This window comes from Apteryx rowi, unplaced genomic scaffold, assembly GCF_003343035.1.
Source record: "Apteryx rowi isolate R43461 unplaced genomic scaffold, aptRow1 scaffold_111, whole genome shotgun sequence".
Lineage (NCBI taxonomy): Eukaryota > Metazoa > Chordata > Aves > Apterygiformes > Apterygidae > Apteryx > Apteryx rowi.
The window spans coordinates 2,175,249-2,195,514 of record NW_020447320.1 but is presented as its reverse complement, the minus strand read 5'-3'; the positions used below and the strand labels follow the sequence as shown (position 1 = coordinate 2,195,514).

The following is a 20,266-nucleotide window of genomic DNA, read 5'->3' as shown; positions in this document are numbered from 1 at the left end:
CCAAAAGGTGAGCAATACAGTAACCGTGTCAATCAGCACTGTATACATTTGGAGTACATAACCAGCGCTGCCAGCGATGATACAACAAACCAGCTAAACTGAAAATATTTTAGGCTAAGCATGCATCTTCTCATCTAACTACACGGAAGTAAAATAAACTCAAGGATAGGAGTGAAAAGAATAAATGAGGCTTTTGGCCCTCGTGCTGTATTTCGGAGGGTCTCTTCCAGCGGTGCGTCCGTGGCAGGACCGCACAGGCGAAGGTACCTGCCCGGTACGACAGGCGTGTCGGAAGCTTCAGTGCCAACGAAGAGCAGGCTGAAGAGCGAGAGCTCCAGAAACAGACACCAGCGACCTCCCCGTACAGCACCTTTCCGCAAAGCGTGCTTCTGAGCACCTTAGGAGCTCCTACGGAGGAGCACTTCCAGCAGCTTCAAGGGTCAGAGACGCTGCATGCTACCGCCAAACTGTTTTGCCACCAGAGCTTATTTCTAGCTCAGCAGTCGTTTTGCGCAAATGGTTTGAAATCCAGCACTTGGGGACCTGATGTACCTCCTGACCCGGCTACAGGGTAAGTCAAGACAACAACCGACTATCTCTGAATATTTGCGAGGTAAGCGGATGAACTACAACCCACTTTAAAACGTCAAGCGGCAGCACGCCAGGGCACACCAAAGAGCATACTTCAAAGATCTGACATAATGAGGGCTGTGCCATTTTGTCTGTTTTTCAAAATGAAGAATCACACAGAGATGATCTTACCCCCGAAATACAGATAAGTGACCATTTGATAAATCCCTTCAAGCAAGCCATCAACAGACTCCTCCTTAGTGCACAGGAATTCAACAGTATTCTCAAGACAGCAGGAGGCAGCAGCTTGGGAAACCTTCAGCACCAGCCCAGGTCACCCAGATCCACTCTTGCACTACGGAAGCATCACAGAGAACGTGCATCGGGTTTCAGAAGAGAGTCTAATGTTATATGAAAAGCAAGCAAGCTATGGTGTGTCTTTCTAAGAGGTGGTTTTAAGTAGTCAATTAATAATAAATACTAGTAAGCAATCTAAAAGCAAACTGAGGCAGAACATTTTTATGAATTTTTTTACCCTATAAAAGTGTTAGTATTTATAAAATTTGTGAATCATTGCTACCATTCCTAAAATAGATTTAATGATATGTATTTAAGATAGGAAATAAGTATTGCAGTTGATAACTGTACATGTGACAGTTGTGCAGGTGGAGTTAAATATTAAACATTACTATTTGAAGTGGCTAGTATAAATCATATAATGAACACCAAGCTGGACAATATGACTGTTTTTGTTAAAATCATAATGTTAATGAGAAATATTAAAATATGCTAATACCCTGAACAGTGATAAGAAAGAATACATGGGGCTAATTTATCCTAGTGAATTCTTCTTAAACTTCTTTACTGTTTTCTTCCTGCTGTGCGGAAAGCTATTTTATGTTGTCGATGATGAAGTCTGAATGTTATGTACTTCTGCAGTGAAGTCTGATAAATGAATCTTTCAGTTAAGTGGCTGGTTTGATTTTTCCTCTCTGCCTGTATTTTCAGATAAGTGTTATATATTTGAATGCAATATCTTTAAATAATTTTCACTACTTTTTGCATCACTAAAGATAAAACCTTCATAATCATCTCCAGTAGCAAATGCTTTTAGATTTCCTCTGCAAGTCTTCATTTTTCCCCTCTTTTTCTTAAGTGCATTTTTGCTAAATTTGAACTTCCTAAAGAATTTCAGTAAATTCTCTAAAACCTGTTAGTTTGCATGGACTTTGGAGCTTTGAGTTTTAATTTGCTTTCCTGTACAAATATACCAGAGTTATAAGGGAAGCCAGAATTGAAAGTGTAGTTCAAGTTGCTCTGTTTTTATTAGATACTTACTTCAAGCTGTACTGGCACAATGAGAGCTCCAAATTTGCAGAACCATAAAAACACGTATTTAGGAAATAGTAGTTTCTGAATACTGCATGTATATGATTATATACATAACTCCCTGAAAATCCTGACAAATACCTATCCCCCAAACTTCCTAAACACTATAAATGCAAAATATTGCTCTTCCTCAAAAATGAATCTAGCAAATTCTTGTTTTCTTTCTCTAGTACAGGCTGAGGCTTGGAGACTGAAAAGAACAAAATCACTCTGAGCGGAGGGAAAAGGTTGATGCACAAAATTCTGTAGATTTAAAGTCCTTACAATAAATGCACACCTGAACGGTTAAAAATAAGGGATTAAGCAGAGGTGAAAGAGCTCTCTGAAGTTTTTGATGCTTTTCCTTCCATTCCGTGGAAGTTAAACAGAAATTCAGTCTGCATGAGAAAGGGCAAAAACACCTTAGTTTTTCAGGGTGTTTTTTCCCCACTACCTATTCAGAGAATAGCTTCTTACGGTCTCAGCCGGATTTTAGGCCATATGAGTTAGATAAAGTTTAATCAACGTATGTAGGGTCCTTGCTATGATTCGGAGACGTCTACGGACAAAACTCCTAACCTTCATACGACTGCAGCAGAAGGAAAACTGCCTACCACGCCAGAGGGCTACAAGACGATGCTGGGACTGTCCCATTTCCCGGACAGCAGAGGCGAGAGAGAAGCTGGCTGCACCCTTCCCCTTCGCCCCTTTTGCACAGGGCAGCAGGAGTCAGGGCACTCGTACTGCAGTTGTACGGAGGGAATGAAGGCTAAGGAGAAAAAAGGCCTACCTGAGATCCACGGTCCAATAAAAGGAAATTCCTGGTTTCTTCTGCTTGTCCTTTCAGAATTCATAGCAATATTTATTCACAATTATGTACATTTGTTGAAAGGCTCAAAGAACTAAAAAGCAAAGGAGCGATACGTGATCCAGCTAAACTGCACTAGAATAGGCTCGCTAATACCTCATTTGAAGATCCTCATTTTCGCATCTTTGGCAAAAGCAACCATTATGAAGTCCAAAGGCAGTAAATAAGAAAAATATCTGCTGCGCCTTTAAATATTGTTCAAGATATGATTGTCAAGGGTTGGGTATTATGCTACCAAATACTCCGCGGACTGTCAGTGGGTTATTAACCACCTTTTCATTTTCCAGCGTAGTCTAATTTGCCAAAAAGTAAATAAAGCTCTTAATGCTTTCAGAATGGAAATTCATCACTTCTGTATGAAAGACCAGTCAAATTGTCAGCAAAATTCAAATGATACCAAAAGTAACTAGCAACAATTATAGTTAAAATGGTAAATGTGAATACAAAAATATTGCTGAAAACCTTTAATTTGTTGGCAGTAATTAACACAATTATAGCCATCTCTCTTTTATTCATTATGTCTTTATTCTGTCATTTGAAACTATTTATAGTGACACTGGGTTGATTCACCATAATTTCCCTTCTACCCACAAGCATTTACAGTTCCTTCCTCCAGTAGTTTTATAAATTTAATGGTATTTTTTTATTTTAATCTGCTGATTAAAAAATAACTTAAAATATTAAAAAGTTAGAGATTGGAATAGCACAAGCTGAACAGCAAAATTTTGAAGAGTGCATATTGATATTAATTTTCCTTCCTTCTAATTCTACAAATGCAAATTAGCTGAATGAGAGAATAGTGTGGATAGTGGAAATGCGTTAATTATACATTTAGAAACAGCGAGTTCGGCAAAGTAATAAATCTTCACATTTAAGACCTTTTTGTCTCCTATGATATATGAAAAATGACTTATCATTTGCTTTTCTTTTCAAGAATGCCATTCCCAGTCCAGTCCTGACCAAAGTGGTAGAAAAACAGAAAAATCCCACAGTGTAGCAAAACACAGGGCGGCTGTAGCAAACAGTGTACATTTGAGACAGCGTCGCTCAGAAAAAACAGCGGTTCGGAAGCCGCTCGGCAGACCCCGCACCGCTGCCTCAGTTTTCCTTCGGGCGCGGGGGGAAGTCGCTGCTTTTCAGCTTTTAAGTTAACAAAGCGCCATCCAGATAGTAAACGAATGATTGCATTCCAGCAATTCTTAAACCGTATTATAGACTAAGAATTAAGAAGTAGAAAATTATGGAGATGGCTGGGGTTTTTAAAAAACCCAACTCTATTTAAAACTGTAGCGAAAACGGTATGAAACAGATTACTTTATACTTTTATATTGCTTTAAATGTCCGGACCAGAGGCAGACACCTGGTTGCAAGAAAACAGCACACGCAACGGACCCAGGATACTGGCAGTGGCCTTTTCCCGGCGCCGGCGGCAGCCGGGGACACTCGAACGACAGGCGTCGGGCTAACCTCGCCGCTGGGAGCCGCTCCGGGGGCCTGGGAGCGCCGCGGACCGCACGGCGGGGCGCCCGGGCTCGGCTCCACCGACCGGCCCCATCGCTGCTCCCAGGCACAGGTGAACGGCCCTTCGATACGACACCGGTGCTAAACGGCCCTTCAACACCATTGATAAGTTTCAGCGAGATTTTTTACATTTAACCGAGTAAAAATGATGTTTCCTCAACAGATTCGCTCCCCCTGTGTTCCGAATCATCTCCGCTTTGGCCAGAGACACGCAGCAAAAGGGAAAAAGAAAAGCTGTTCAATGGTATTGAGAACACAGATCTAAGACTACTGAAAAGGAAGGAGTCGTTTGCTCGGGTTTTTTTTAAAGTCCTAGGTGAGGTTCCCATTTTCCGTATCGCGCCTCCTGAGAGTGTTTTTGTCCCTGCCCTGAGCCCTCAGACGGACCCGCCACACGCACGCACGCACCCAGGTCCCCGCGCAGGGTCCGAACGCCGCCCCTCTCCCCGCAGCCTCCCCCCCGCTCCGCTCCGCTCCTCCGACCGCCCCCGTGCTTGCAGCAATTTAACCACGGCGAAGGCGGCAACAGGGAGCGCGCCTCGGCTGCAGAAGGGAACAGAAACGATCTACTCTACGGGGGAAAAAACATCATCACATAAAAACTTCCTTATCCACGAGCACACGTGAAAAAATAACGCTGTTTTAACACCGGAGTTCAGTTTCATAATTCAGTTTTCTGCGATTATTCTTGTGCCCGAGTTCAGTGACATCAACTGAAAGTGGCAGTCTCAAAGTGAATGACTGAAATATCTCCCGGAACGCAAAGGCATTTAAATGGCGGCTAGGAAATTGGTATACTAAAGCACTTACCTTCAAAACCCAGGTCTAAATGCTACTTTCAGTCAATCAGAAAATAAAAACTACTCTCTGTAACCGATGGGTCTAATCAAACGAGGGAGTGTTCTCCATTAATTTATACACCAAGAATTAGTTGAATATCAAAAGCATCCAAGAAAACAATAAACTACGTGTGGGTAGTTTGTCAATAGAGGCTAGATTCATTGCACACATAATTCAGTGTGAATTCTTAGCTTTCACAAACCAATCTGTTCAGAGCCCTGCAAAATATTCCTATGGATAAAAATACTTTGCCCATTCAGGAACTCTCGCTCTCACGTTTGAATTACTTGTCATTACCTCTGGGTTCATCCAGCCAAGTTCATTTTGCACTCATCAGCGTATGAAAAACTTTTTGGTTATTATTAATAAAAATTGATTTACTGACCAGGACACCAATTTATCAGTACCTGCTTAGCAATATGTGGTAGAGTACACATAGTTTAATATATTGCTTATATAGTTAATATATGGATACATCAATAAATTGTATATAGAGATATTACATATAGAAACTTCCATACGTGTGTGCATGTGTGTAAAGATATGTACACACACATATATACAGGCACACACTAAAATCTGCAAATGCATACATATGTATATAAATAAGCACAAACATTTCAAAAACATACATTATATTTTTTATGCATAAACAATACCAGCCTAATATTATCTGAAAACAGCTTGAAGACTGGTGTAAAAATTATCAGTGGGAAAAAAAAAAGCCATTTCTCCTCATTGTAAATGTTTGTTAAATGTAAATGCTGATATTCTACTCCTTGGAAAAATGTTTCTCTGCATGTGGAACTTCATGATAAAAAGCTTTGAAGTCCCAGGTTTCCCCAGATAAACCCCACTGGCTTACTGATGCATGAATGCACTGAAATTGAATTACTGTACAACAGCAATTACTCTTCACAGTACAGTTATAATGAGAATCAGCTCCACAATGAACGCCAGGTAGCTACCGTAGGAAGAAAATCTTGTATTTGCATTTTCTGCTGCAGCAATGGTAGCTGCTTTAAAGAAAACCAATCCTTAACACTTGATTTGCCATCTTACAAGTAAATCAACAAACATTTTTACAGGATTCTCTTTACTTGCAGCGAAATACTAATGAGAAGAGAAATTTAACTACATAAGAATTTTTTTTAAGAATAACTTGTAGAATATTCTTTCCCTAAGAATTTATTTTTCTTTCATTTCAGTTTCTTCTTCATTGCCCTTGTCCTATATCACCTTTCACTGATTTTTCCCATTGCACCATTAAAAAAGCAGCAAATGAATAGTTTTAATTCCACCTCTTTTCTCCTCTCAGGTTTGTTATGGTAGCCGTTTGCTGCTGACCATAATGTCACAGTGCCCTGTTCTCCTCAGTTTTCAAATGTGACTGGAGACACAGCATCATAAGACCTTCTCAAAGAAAAGAAAAGAAAACAGAAAAAGAACACAGCTAACTTGAAATTAAGACTGACCAAGCACTTATCGTACAAGTGAAATCACTAAAAATCCAGGAAGAGCAATTGAAGGAATACCACAAGTGACAATGAACTCTCAAAGTGATTATTTGGGTTTGGCTGTAAAGCTAAAACCACTGTTGAACAGCTCAGAAAACATTTCTATTTATTCCACCTTATGGGCACTAAGATCTTTCCCAACCTGAATGTCGTGGCCTTAAAGATAAATGGATAACTCTGCATTTGTCATGACTATAAACAAAAATAACTAGCAGCAAGATTGAATCAAACCCACTCTTCATTGGTTTTATCTTAAATCATCTCACAAAATTCCAGCACAAAATCTGAGGTTGCCTCTCCAATATTCCCTTAAGTTAGGCAATATTAGGGAAGAAATAGTTAACAGAAATATCTTGAACTGACATAAATCTGATGTAAATAGTGAACACTGGGGAAAAAAGTTGCTTGCAAGGGTTTCCATCAGTAAGCAGATGACAAAAGGTTATATAATTGGTTTAGCACTTTCAGTTTTCCATTTATTTTATGTATCTGACAGCACAAAAATAGGACTTTCTGTGATAGGATAATTGCATACTGAAGGGTAATTCAAACAGGGGATGAATATGATAAAAATCACACTGAACCAACTAGTCACTACGAAAAGTGATGAGACAGAAACATAAAAATTCAAGCCAGAATATAAAGGGGCAGGAGGGAGAAGAGAGTTCAACAGAGATTAGTAGCTAAGAACAAGTTAACGTGTTTGAAGATGGAAAGCAAAACAAAAAACCAAAGGTCTTTCCAAGCCATCCTATTTCTGTATTTCCAGCTCTTCCTTACTGCCATTTTCTACAAATTAAATGGTTTATATTATGGTGGTTTTCTGAATAGTTGTCATAGATTGCTACATCTGCTAAAAGATGAAAATATGTTGATTAAAATGAATTACCTAAAAACATTTTAAATTAAACTATGGATTTTGATGGCTACATGAAGCAAATTCAATCAGTGGTTTAGGATACCAGTTTGGGGTGACATGGGAACAGCACATTTTCTCGACATTTGGATTTGAAGCTTCTCAAAGGATGCCCCATTATTTCTAGGGCAGAAGGATATTTTGCATATTACTCGTTGTTTGGTACTTACCCAAATATTACTGTCAGTTCATGGCAGTTCATGGGCAGATCATTGAAAACATTATTTTGAATTCTAAGTTTTGGTGCTCTTAGTACATGTTTCTATCAAAAGTGTATGTCAAAATGCCATTGTTCTAGAGGAAGTATAATACAGCATTATTTTGTCTGTTTTGGAACAGAGGTCTTAGCTCCGTATGAACCTCATATCTTGTATCTCTTATCTCTCCAGATATGAGAAAATGAGCATACAGAAGATGAACTTGTGCAAAACCATCAGTGTACCAAAGGGTTTTGTATTTCTCAGAACATAAAATACTAAGCACTACTGGCAAATTAAAGTCTTATACTTTGAATTTACTACAGGAAAATGAAATTCATCCACTACAGAAGAATAATTTGACTGGAGTGTACACTAAGCAGATCTATTTTAAAATGAGGTGACCTGTCCAAACCAAGCTTCTATTCCAAAGATGAAAGAAAAACAACATATAAACATATCAGGGATTCTGGATTTCAGCCAGTATTTTGTCGCACTAAAACCCTCTCTCACAATATTATAGACATGCTTTAACCTCACAGAATTTGGGTTTCTTTTTACTTAGAGCCCAGTGGCCCATACTGGCCACCAGCAATTTTAAAGGCCAGAACAGTTCCATAAACACCTCGCAAGCTCACATTAGAAAATACTCACTGCAAAGCTTTAATCGAGAGCCCCTCTGCTCTGCCTTCAGGACACCCCCTGCCTGGGGAATGGATGCTCTCCTTCCATGTGGGTAGTTTGCTAGGGATTTCTAGCTCTAAATGACCATGTGCACCAAGAACGCTCTTCCATATTTTTATTATCTTAGGGCAGCAGTTTACTCCTCTGCTAAGGAGCAAGAAAAACAACCTCTCCAGAGTCAATATTCTGCAGGCTTCTGGAAGCTGGTGCGCACATCTTAAAATGCAGTTTTTCCTCTAAAAAACAGACTGTAAAAATAGCACTGTGGGTTCCATATTTATTGTCTTTCTGCGCTTCCCTGCCAAGTGCACTCAGTTTACAAGCTGAAATATGTTTTACTTCACTGCCAGCCCAAAAGATTCAACCTCTAAAACAGAGAGAGAACATTCCTTCCTTCCTTTTGCACCATAACCAAAAATAAAAGGCTGAAGGCTGAATTATACCTGCAGTTACACAAAAGGAATCTCCACCCTTGGGCTACGCCCCCAGCAACGCAACTGAGACTTTGACACCTTCAGCTCGTTTGAGCAGCCAGATCTGGTGGGAAGTAGAGCAGCTAAAGGAGGTATAGCTGATGCAACAGGAACAAAAATTACCCGCAGTCACCTAAATTTCTAAATGCAAAATGAAAACCGCAACAGGAACAGCTGCTATTCTTTAGGATGCATGTGTTACAAAGAGCTCCTATTCGATAAAGCAGAACACAGAGTTTTCCTTCTTTACAGCAAATCTTATCTAATAAAACACCAAAGCTATGACAATTAAGCACAAAACAAGGGTCAAATGGAGATTCAAAAGAATCTGCAGATGTACAGAAAGCTTGATGTAGCTACTTAATTATCATTAATAAATTGCCTTTATGGTGATATAGTACTTACTGCAGTCAGAGGAATTTTGGATTTGGTCCCATTTTAGGCATCTGCATCTTTTTCAGGATCTGAACTAAAGCATAGCTATTAAACTCAGAAGATCCCTTCCAATACTATTTTTATACTAGAGAGCAAGAAAATTAAGTCTTCTTTCATTTGATATTGTCAAGTCTACCATATTTTAATACAGAGCCATATGTAGTCACCATGTTTTACTGAACACAAACAATACCTTACAACCCCACGTGGGAAACTGGTAGTCCAAACCTTGTTGCACACTGTTGCATTTATCTAATGATGATATAAATAATTTATATCTATTCTCTTGAGAACTGATCCTAAAATACTTCTGAAGGCTTCAGCATTTCCACTTCACCACCTTGAATCACTAATACAGCTATCACAGCCTAAATTATACACTTACACCACAGAATGAAATAGCAGATTGATCTGCTGCTTACCCGCACAGCTTCAGACTTTTTATGAAACATTTCTTCCATGTTCTTTGCTAACTTTTTCACAAGCTGAAGGCCATCAATTTCTTCTATTGCAACATCCTTCTCATATTCTTTGTATTTCTGGAAAATAAAACAGAAAAAAAAGGGAAAGTTATTTGGGTGAATCAGCAGAAATTTTGACAACTGATTATTAGCTTCATATTACGCTTTCCCTGACTTTCTCCGTTTATTTGCTATTTATTTGAGTACCAGAGGGCTAGTTTGTGCTGAGACACTGTCACAGAGATGGAACGACTGGGTTAGAACCAGAACCTCACTACGAAAACATAATAGAAATATTTATCTCCTTCACAGTGGAAAAATGATCATTTCCCCTCACAACAGTTAATTCCCCCGCTCAGCTCAATGACAAAAGATAGTAAAATATCCTAATATACTATCCAAAATCATTTAAAACCAGTGATATTCTTGGTAACCCACTGTGGCTTAACAACCTAGAATCCTCCTCCTCCTTAGATGAATTTCTTTTTGACATCTACTTCATGAGCTTTATACAATATTTATATTATTAATACTTATAATATAAGCTTATCTAGACCTTCTTAATGTTCCATGCAAAGAAAACCCCAAACAAACCACAAACACAAGTCTGTATCTGAATGCAAGCATACGACTATCCTTTATACAATATGGATAAGCATTACCTTACGGTCTCTTGCCAATGTATGAAAAACTCTCAGACTGACTAAGCATTCAAAGTATATTCCAAACAATTTTTATCCTATTTTCTGCATATCAACTTTTTTCTTTATCAGTGTTTACAATGAAGCTTATAAAAATATAATGCACAAGAAAAGCATGATAATATTCTTTGGAGTCAGTCTTCAAAGCCTTTAATACTGAAAACATTCCCCCTTCCCATGTCATCCCATTATAGTCAGCACTCTAAGAAGTGATGGTTTTCAGTCTGGTTATTGTTTGCTTATCTCCACTTAAAATATGTACGAGTTGTGGTGAACTAACCATTGCTCATTATCCATTTCTGAACTCTTAACCTATTCACACAATCATACCTTCCTGATAGTGTGAGGGAGATGAAAAACATAGCGGGCTTCTGCCAGCTTCAGCCCTGCTGGGAAAAATATCTCCCAAGCTTGAAAAGCAGGCTCTTAGCGCGACCCACAGCACAATCCTGGAGACAAAAAAAGGACCCAGGACTATTAATAAGATTTATCAATAAAATTTGCCTGTGCAATTATGATTAGCTCCAAGCCTCATTCAACATCAGGCAGAGCAGGAAGAATAAGGGCATCAAAAAGAGTGGCTCGGAGCCCCTGGGTGAATGCTTAAGCGACCAGAAAGGTGAACAGCGTGGGAGCCAGTCGTGCCCTGGCTGGCGCTGGGAGCGAGGGGTCTGCTGCAACAGATCGCCTCAGCCGCCGCATACTGCGCCCACAAGAAATTAATTTTTTCTGACAATACTAATTTTCAAGGCAAAACGATACTTTGGGCTCACTTTACTGTGCATATTTCTCTGTAAGAACTTACTTGCAGGAATGCTTTGATAGGCAAATAATATTTCATAAGACATAATTGGCAGACAACTTCATAAGAAGGTTAAAAATACAAAGTTGTCAGTAATCAGTAAACTTTTTGGACACACTATAGATTTTTGATATTCTATAACTTTCCCATTCCAGTAATGATTTTTTTTCTCTATTTCCTGTTATGACACTGGGTTCTACTGGGGTTTCTACAGCAGCCTTCGAGAAGCCCCAGGCAGACCACCCCAATTTTGCCCCCTCCTTGGGGTCAGGGAAGATTTTTTTTTTCCTCTTGATCTGCCCTTTAATCATAAGCAGATTTCTGATTTCAACTCTCCGAGTCCATTTCTACCATTACTAAACTCAGGCTCAAGTTCTACTACCCGCATTGATAAAATTAATGTAGGATAGCACAGTGATTTGTCTAAAATAGAAAACTACTATTTTTTGATTGATTGGAGCAAGTAGAAGAATGCAGTAAACAACAGACAGGTAAATGTTATTGTAAAATACATTAACTGCGATAAGAATTGTAAATTAACAGTAAATTTAAAGCATTCCCAGTTAATTGACGATGTCAAAGTCTGTTCACATCTCACAGGATTCAAGTCTGGAGAATTTAAAACAAGTGAAAGAAAAGGCACTGCCATGAACAACATTTATTATGTTAATAGATCCAAGTACAAATTTTTGAATCACTCATTTCCAGCCGCACAAATCAAGCTCAGTATATCAGATTCTGATAAAAACAGTTTCCTTTCGAGTTCTTAGAAAGTTTTCTAAAATGCATCACTCCAAGAGACTGTTTTCAGGTCGTCAGATTTATTGATTTAAGCTTCGCCATCAAGTGAGGAATAGCAGGAGATTATTCACTGTGTTTGTCGGAAAACTGAGTGGTACAGCTGAACTTAACACATTTTCTAGCTGCAGAGAATATTACTACACAGCCTACTAGGCTATGGTGAGAACATACAAAAAAGCCACACTTGGATTTCAAACAACAGGAGCTTCTGAGAATTAATAATCATCATCATCATCATATGCATTCAAAATATACAGGGGTGATTTATGCACTGATAATTCTAGAATGTTACAAGTATGCTAGTTCATAATGCATTCATTTTTCCTAATTTAAATACAGAAGTACCAACATATTAAAAAAATGAAGGAAATAGAAGATATTGTTTAAGTTCTAATTAAAAAGACCACACATCTTGCATAACGCATGTCTAGCCAATTGTTGGAACCCTTCAAGAACATTTGCAACATACTAGGAGCATTTACTTGATCCGTAGGACCTTGGCAACCAAGACGTTTACTTAATAGATATTTTACATCAGTGTTCATTGCCATAAAAATAGTTGTATTGTTTTTTCAGTCGTCAGTGGAAGGTTCCAAAACGGGAGAAATTATGTGGTCGGAAAGAACACCAGCTGGTTTTAGTATCCTTGTGCTCTAGAGATTGTGTTTAGAGGGAAGAGGTGCCAGCTTAACCTGTGCATGTCTACACGTTTCCTCTGCAACACTCAGTGTGCCTGAAGCTGGAAATTTAGGTTCAGTCTAGAAACCAGTTGTTTTTATAATAAAACTACTAAAACAAGAGACCTGAATTGCAGCAGATATGTAAAAACAAAACCCCAATAAAACTGCAACGAAGGATGTCAGAATTAAGAGAGTCTCTTACTTCCACTCCAGAGGCTGCCTGACCTCCAGGCTCTCGTTTTTTCCCCACCACTAGGTTTTACATTTTAAATTTGTTTTTAATTTATTTAAATTGGCTAAAACAAGATGGAACAAAGTTCATTCGAAATAAGTTTGAAATACTTCTAAAGCGTAATGATTTATTTTGTTGTAATGTAATCTTGACAAAACAGCAGCTGCGCCAGTAGGGTTGCAATTAAGCAAAACGCTACCACCAACAGTGGTGAAAAAAGCCGGGCTTCTGGGTCAGGCTGTACTTTATATTCCAGGTGCAAACTACCTTGCAGCACTACTGCTCTGAACGACCCTTTCAAGCAATGCCTTACATCGGCCATCTCCCCTCCGCTGAAAAAAACCAAAGTCGGTGATGCAGTATTTTTTAAAAACAGGCGCAACCCTCCGTGTCTCTCAGTATTCCCAAATTTGACAGCAATAAGAGATACTGAAGAATTCTCGCCTACGTTTCCAATACTGATACATTTGTACTGTTACCGGAGGTGAGAGGACAGCCTTAACTCTGCCGTAAACAAGTGACCAGCGCAACGCAAGCTTAGGAAAGGTCAGAGCCGCGGCGGAACGTCGCCTCCGAGCGGCGGATTGCCGACCGCCCGGCACACCGCGCGGAAGCAACCGCGCAACTTTCCATTTGCCGCATTACAAACCTATCTGAAACACCAATGCTTTCTGTTAGCAAAATCAGCATTTGGTAAGAAATTCTCCACGGAGACAAGGACATTTATCATTTGAGAAGGCAGACACAAAAAAGGCATTATTTCTGCCGTATCTGTTTTGCCAGATCATTTCACACAAGCGCCAGGGAACGACGGACAGTATTTCACTGTCAGAACCCTTAATGCCGGTCACGGGTTCAGGCCTTTTTACTGCCCCCGCACGGCAAACGACCATCTAGGAACAACGCAGCAGAAAGCCGCCTACGCAAAACCGGAGTCCGAAGCGCTCAGCACAGCCCAAGTACCCGGCACTGAGGCGTCTACAAAAATCCACGGAGCCTGAGCGAGCGAGGCAGGGAAGGAAACGCCCTCGCGGAGCAAGGCGACTTCAGAAAGACGCCATGTGTCAGCGGCGGTTTGAAATTTTTTCTCCAAGGATAAAACGTGATAGTTGTGTTTCTGCTTGTGTTTGTATCTATTTCTACCCTTTCCTCCTGAAATCAAGATAATTGCTTTTATGCTGCTCTGCTCAAACAGACAAATAAACAATGAAATATTTTCCAGAGTTACAACTGTGTAAACACTCCTTAGGATCCCTCTTTCAGCAAGTCCGCGGGTGCTGGTACATACGCAGAACACTAAGCCATTTATGACGGATATTCCTCCGAGTGATCTCCAGAGCCAGTGAACACCACCGTCATCCAGATTAAAGTGGAATATTTACCGTACAGGAATTTTGTAGTAATCCTTTATGGGTTGCATATTAGAAACTGATGTGAAGCCTCTGAAGCGTATTCATAGCCGTCTCGCATATTTGCACATAGTTCACAAATGTGGCTATTTGAGATAATATTTTTGTCATATATACGTGTGTGTAGATATACACACGTGTATACATTTATTTAATAATGAAAAAGACAGCAGAACCTTCATGCAAATAAAAGAAAGATCAAATATCCACTTGATCCATCTATCCATTTTTCCATTTAAAAAAGTATCCTTCTGCTCTATGCCATTAAAAAAAAAAAAACTCCACCAACCCAAAAAACAACCCCAAACTCTTTCAGATGTTTAAATCTCAGCACTGCAAATGCAAAATGAGATTACAGAAACATACGTGTTTGATTAAATCCCATAGCTTTGATTTCAATTAATATGCATTGCTTAGTAGAAAGGCTGTGCTATTCAATATATTTTTGCTTTAACTGCTTAAACTTGATTCGGATAATCTGCCATGTAAGCACTAACAGCGACCCCCTTCGGCGCAGAAGCGCTGGTTTGAAGTGCCACATGAGTTCATTGGCTTACTGAAAGTATTTTAATTCTGTATTTGAGATGTTCTGACAGTCAAAGGTAGCCGATGAACGAGCCTGCAAGATCACAACAAGCTTAAAGCTAATGCAATCTGCAGCTCTGAGTGGTTTCTTTAGTTATAGAGACAAAAGCTATGTCCGTCTTAAACTGAGTTCTCTCTCCATTTACTCTTAACCCCTAAACTCATGGATTCCTTCACGAATGTTAACTTTCCTATTCAAAGTAACCTGTGATTTTTTAATTTAAGATCTTCTAGAGTGTAAAGATCAGAAAGGTGGTTAATACACTATATATTTATGTATCAACAACAACGTTTACTCTCTCACTAATGCATTCTTCATAACAGTCTAAAAATAAAGCTTATTTTGATTTTTTGATGCTCTTCTCATTTAATAAAAATTTTTTTAATTGCATGCTATTAACCCTATTGAACAAAATTTGCAACAAATGGCATTTATTCAGGGTGCTTTAAAAACTCTTGTTCATTTTTATAGTTCATTTTGCTTTTAATTGGATTAACCCCTAAACCACAATTACTTTGCAGCAAACTGACTGCATAGTCACATTAAGTGCTGCCTTACCCCATGAATGAGCTATGCACAGAGTAAGGCTTACTACTGTTGTCAAAATACGACCCTTTCCTTGTGCATCAGAACTAAGAATATAAATCTGCCTTGATATGGAAAACCTATCACGGAGTTTTACAAGACAACATTGTTTTCAAACAAAAACCATGTTCGAACTGATTGGACACAAACCGCAAAGAACCCGAAGCTCACGGCGCTACAGCCAACGTACCAGAGCACCGCACTCGAGAGACGGTGCAGCAATCCCCAGCAGAAGATTTAAAAATACACAGCTCGGCCTCTAACTGCTTCATTAGGAGTGAGGCCTCACTAATTAAATCTGCACTGTTGGATTGAAGCTGAATTTGAAGCCAAGGAAAAAGCAGTCTCCGGTATAATATGTGCACGTGAGGGGGGTGGGAGCTTTTCCACTGAGCAGAAGGGGGCTCAGATGGCACTATCACAGCAGAGACAGCAAATGCGCACAGTGCACTCCGATAGACTCATCCGTGAACCCTTCCTTAGTAAAAGATTTTCTATTTTCATATTATCTTGTTGACTTTTTTTTTTAAACAACAACAACAACAAAAACCCAGCAGAGTGCCACTGTTATGTTATCATCTGGTCCCTTAATCAAAAATGCATTTGAGGGAGCAACTTTAAAGACCTTAACAAAATAAGCGTTATTAAAATTGTCTTTACTTTGTGTTTGATGGCTGGTAAGCATTTAAAAACAAAACGATCTTAGTTGCTATCTAGTATACAATTTTTTATCCACAGGTCTCCAGAGACGTTCTAAAACAAGCATCTGTGATTAGCTCCATTCTGCAGACACAGGAACTGAGGCGCAGGTAAATTCAGCGCCCTGCCCAACGTCACACAACAGTTCAGAGCCGCCAAGAGAAGGAGCTCTCCTGGCTCCTCTTCCAGCACCCTGCCCAACGTCACACAACAGTTCAGAGCCGCCAAGAGAAGGAGCTCTCCTGGCTCCTCTTCCAGCGCCCTGCCCAACGTCACACGCAGCTGTATTAGCTTCAGCTTGATCCCTATAGAAAGAAGAGTCACAACTGCATATTTCTCCTCACCTTGACATTAAAAAACTCCTTGATAATTAGAAGTTTGTGTTACACCACATTACACACTCCTATTAACCTTTACTGAACCTCTTTCTGTTGATGAAATCCGTCAGCAATGACCAGATGATGGCACATTCATTTTCTTTGCTGCAGACGAATTTTTATTCAGTTCACCAAATGACTCCAAGGAGCGCTACGCTGGCCTGCCATGTTTGACTCTTGCCACACACTGGTGCCTGAGGAACTCCTGTTGCCTCTAACTCCTGTTGTCTAGTTGCTTCAAAAAATAATGTACATATTGGAATGCAAAATATTGAATATTTGTTGCACGTTATTTTATCATAATTAAGAATTTCTTACCAAAGACTGATTTTGTTAACAGAAAGCATCAGTGTTTCAAATACTTTTGTAATGCTGCAAATGGAAAGTTGCTTAGTTGTATCTACTCAATCTTCTAGAGATTTGAAAATTAATTTATAAAAGAAACATTCAACTGTGACTCTATCTTTTCATAAGTTTTCGTTATGCTAGTCAAAGCTGTACCTGGTATACAATAGCCAAAGTTCAGCTAACCTGAGAAACACAATCATCAGCGGACTTGACAAGGATAGTTACTGCTTTCCTTGCAAAATAATTTACATTTGATGCAAGTGTTTTACAGTCATGGTAGGGGCACTATAACCCTACCATATTTAATCTTTGCAAAGATATTACCTCTGATCTATTTTTTCATCATGGTTGCATATAAAAGTGCTGCAAAACGAAGTCAATTAAAGCATTATGTTGACCACAGTTTCATCAAGAGATTGAACAATTAAACAAAACAAAAATCCAACAATTCCTGATTTGGCAGTATTCCTCTATCAGTTAACCATACATGCAGGGCACCTCTTCAGACCTTTGCAAAACCTGATATGGATAGGTTACACTGCATAAACAGTGAAAAAACAGTTAGAGTCTTGAATATATAACTGGTCAAAATAGCTGAGCTGGTATGGAAGGGACTATAGTCTAGAAGATGCAGAGTATTTTCTCATCTCAAGTAAGAGAAAAAAGCAGCAATCATTGGTTTTGCCTAAATTATAAAAGAAATAATTATAAAGAAATAAAAAGATGAGGAAAACATACTCCAGGAGTTTAAAAAGACTAAGGCTTAGACTGATTCAATATTTCTAATTTTAAAGTACTTAGTAAGCCTGGTCCAAAACAACTGGTCAACAAAAACAGGATAATTTCAGTCCTATTTTACAAACAGACTTCTACAAAGGCAGCCCGTTCTCCTTAGGCTCTGCGGCTGGCTCTACCTCCCTTTCCAAAGGCAGCTCTGAGCTTCTCGGGGTACAGGCACTCGCAGCACACCACTGCTCTCCACAGCCACCACACGTCCTGCGTACCGAGCGGCCCTGCTCCCCGCGTTCCTGCCTGGTTCATTAGGAGGAATCAGCACTTTATACCATCATCCTCATTAAATCCACCGTCTTTTGCCATTCCTAAGTTTGAAACCACAAGACATGAGCAAGAAGCACTCCAGCAGTCACACTTCCTGGGAATACTGGCATCGCAGATAGTCTGCCGCACTGGAGGAAGGGATCGTGCTTTTTCTTGTTGGTTTTTTTTTGTTGGTTTTTTAAGACAACGAACAGTCCAAAGGCTTCCCTTAAAATAATTCACCTAGTCCCACTACACCTTTTTCCTAGCATCTTCATTTCACAGTGACACAATTGCTCCAAGACCAAAGCCTAAAATTCTCTCAAATTTCTAAAACTGATGGCCCAACTGTGGAAGCCTTACTACCTCCCTTGAATTTCTCACTCCATAATTCCAAAGAATTAACAGAAGTTACTGCTAAATAGGATTAAGGATATCATCATTTGGCCCTTGCTTGGAATTAGTAGGTAGTAGATGTTCATGTAGGAACTGACATTTAGGAAGAAAAAGAAGATCCACTACCAGGCCTGCTGGATAATTTATCAAGGACTGTCATATATTCTTGCACCTGGAGTGTGGAAATCAAAGACAAACCTTACAAAGCCAAGGCCCTTCAGGTTTCTGTTCTCACTATATAGAGATAGATAGATAGATATAGATAGATATATTTTATATATTTATATCTATATATAGATATAGATTTTTTTTTTAGCTCTTCAATCAATCGAGAAAAAAAAGAAAACAGGATTTAATGAGTTTCTGAGTCTATAAGTTAATGAGGACCTTTCCTTTAAGATAACCTTTTTTATCTACAAAGCAAGACAGAAATAACTGTGCTCTGAAAAGACTGTTGTTTCCTGCAGGTCAGAAACAATTATTTTTTTGCCATTAATTTGTGTAACTGGACATTGTACAACTTTGCATCTTAAGAACTTTCCCATTCTTCTGTCAATCCTAGTCCAAGATACCGCTTGTAGCAGACTGACCAAATAGACATGAGAAATGTCATGCTCAATTCCTTAGAGTAAAAGGTTCGATAGTCAGTTCCAAAGGGTCAGAATATTCTTGAACATGTCACATATCAGAATCATGTTAGAACTTTTGATCAGCTAGAAAAAAAAGAAAAAAGAATTAAATTGTTTTCATAATCCCATGGATTTTGGAATAACTGAGTGAAGTATAATCTGTTTCTAGTATCTGATAAGTGGTTGCTCCTTAATTGGGAGGCCAAACTGAATAATTCAATTTCAGATAATCCTAGACCTGATTTTCAGTCTCAGATTCTCTACTTGCATCTCATTTTGCAAAGAAATGTTTCCAGGCACATTATACAGCATTTAGACTCCCAAAGTACCCAATCTCTTTAAACAGATCTTAATGTTATCACTTGAATTCACAGTATTGTTCCCATATTTACATGCCAATTTAAATATCATGAACAAAATACCTTAAGTCATCCAATTCTAAGAAGCAGTTTACTGTTAAGGAGATAACCACACCTTTGTAATTGCAAAATTAAAGTCTACTGTAAAGACTTCCTCTTCCAAGAAGAGGAGAAAGGGACCGGAGAGGACCTGCTTTCAGAGGGGAGCCCAGGAGAGACGGCTGCAAAGAAAGAACCAACCGCAGCACCGGGGAATTACGGATACTGAACAAACGGATTCAGCCCAGCACATCACTGGTCTCTGATCACTTCCAGGGGATGACATCCAAATAATCATCTAGTTAGGTGAAATACGTCTAAGCAGTCAAACAGAGGTCAGGAATACACTCCCTTGTTTCCCTTTAACATGGTTGCTTCGGATCAGGGCTAACCAGAGTAACAAAAAAGCAGATTCTGGAAGTGTCCCAGAGATTCCTTTTTTGATAAAGATATTCCTGCAACTATTAAAACCTCTTTACAGTATTTCACGTGAAGCACTTCCTTAAATAATGAACAAAAAAAACCCCCCGTAAGTATAAATCTGCAGAATCACAGTATGACCCAGAGGGCATATGCAGCCAAAGCAAAGCCCTTGACACATTTCCAGGTGAAAGTAAACATATGAGGAGCACGCATGTCTAACCTGTTCCTCACAGAAGTCTGAAGAAATGCTGGAATGCATTCCTTTCATCCAGGATCGTTATTCTGAGTCACCAAAGACTCAGAAGTAGGAAA

The 20,266-nt window shown here is 39.2% G+C and overlaps 1 protein-coding gene across 1 annotated transcript in view; it reads right to left on the bottom strand.

Moving 5' to 3' along the window:
- Positions 1–20,266, bottom strand: part of CACNA2D3 (calcium voltage-gated channel auxiliary subunit alpha2delta 3) — a gene marked incomplete at its 3' end in the record, with an annotated part of 218,296 nt that overhangs the window by 102,521 nt on the left and 95,509 nt on the right. Inside the window, exons 3-4 of the mRNA XM_026076990.1 lie at positions 19,635–19,646; positions 9,812–9,928 (exon numbers count right to left, since the gene is read on the bottom strand). Coding sequence (XP_025932775.1) covers positions 9,812–9,928; positions 19,635–19,646 — 129 coding nt within the window. The remainder of the gene's footprint in view (positions 1–9,811; positions 9,929–19,634; positions 19,647–20,266) is intronic.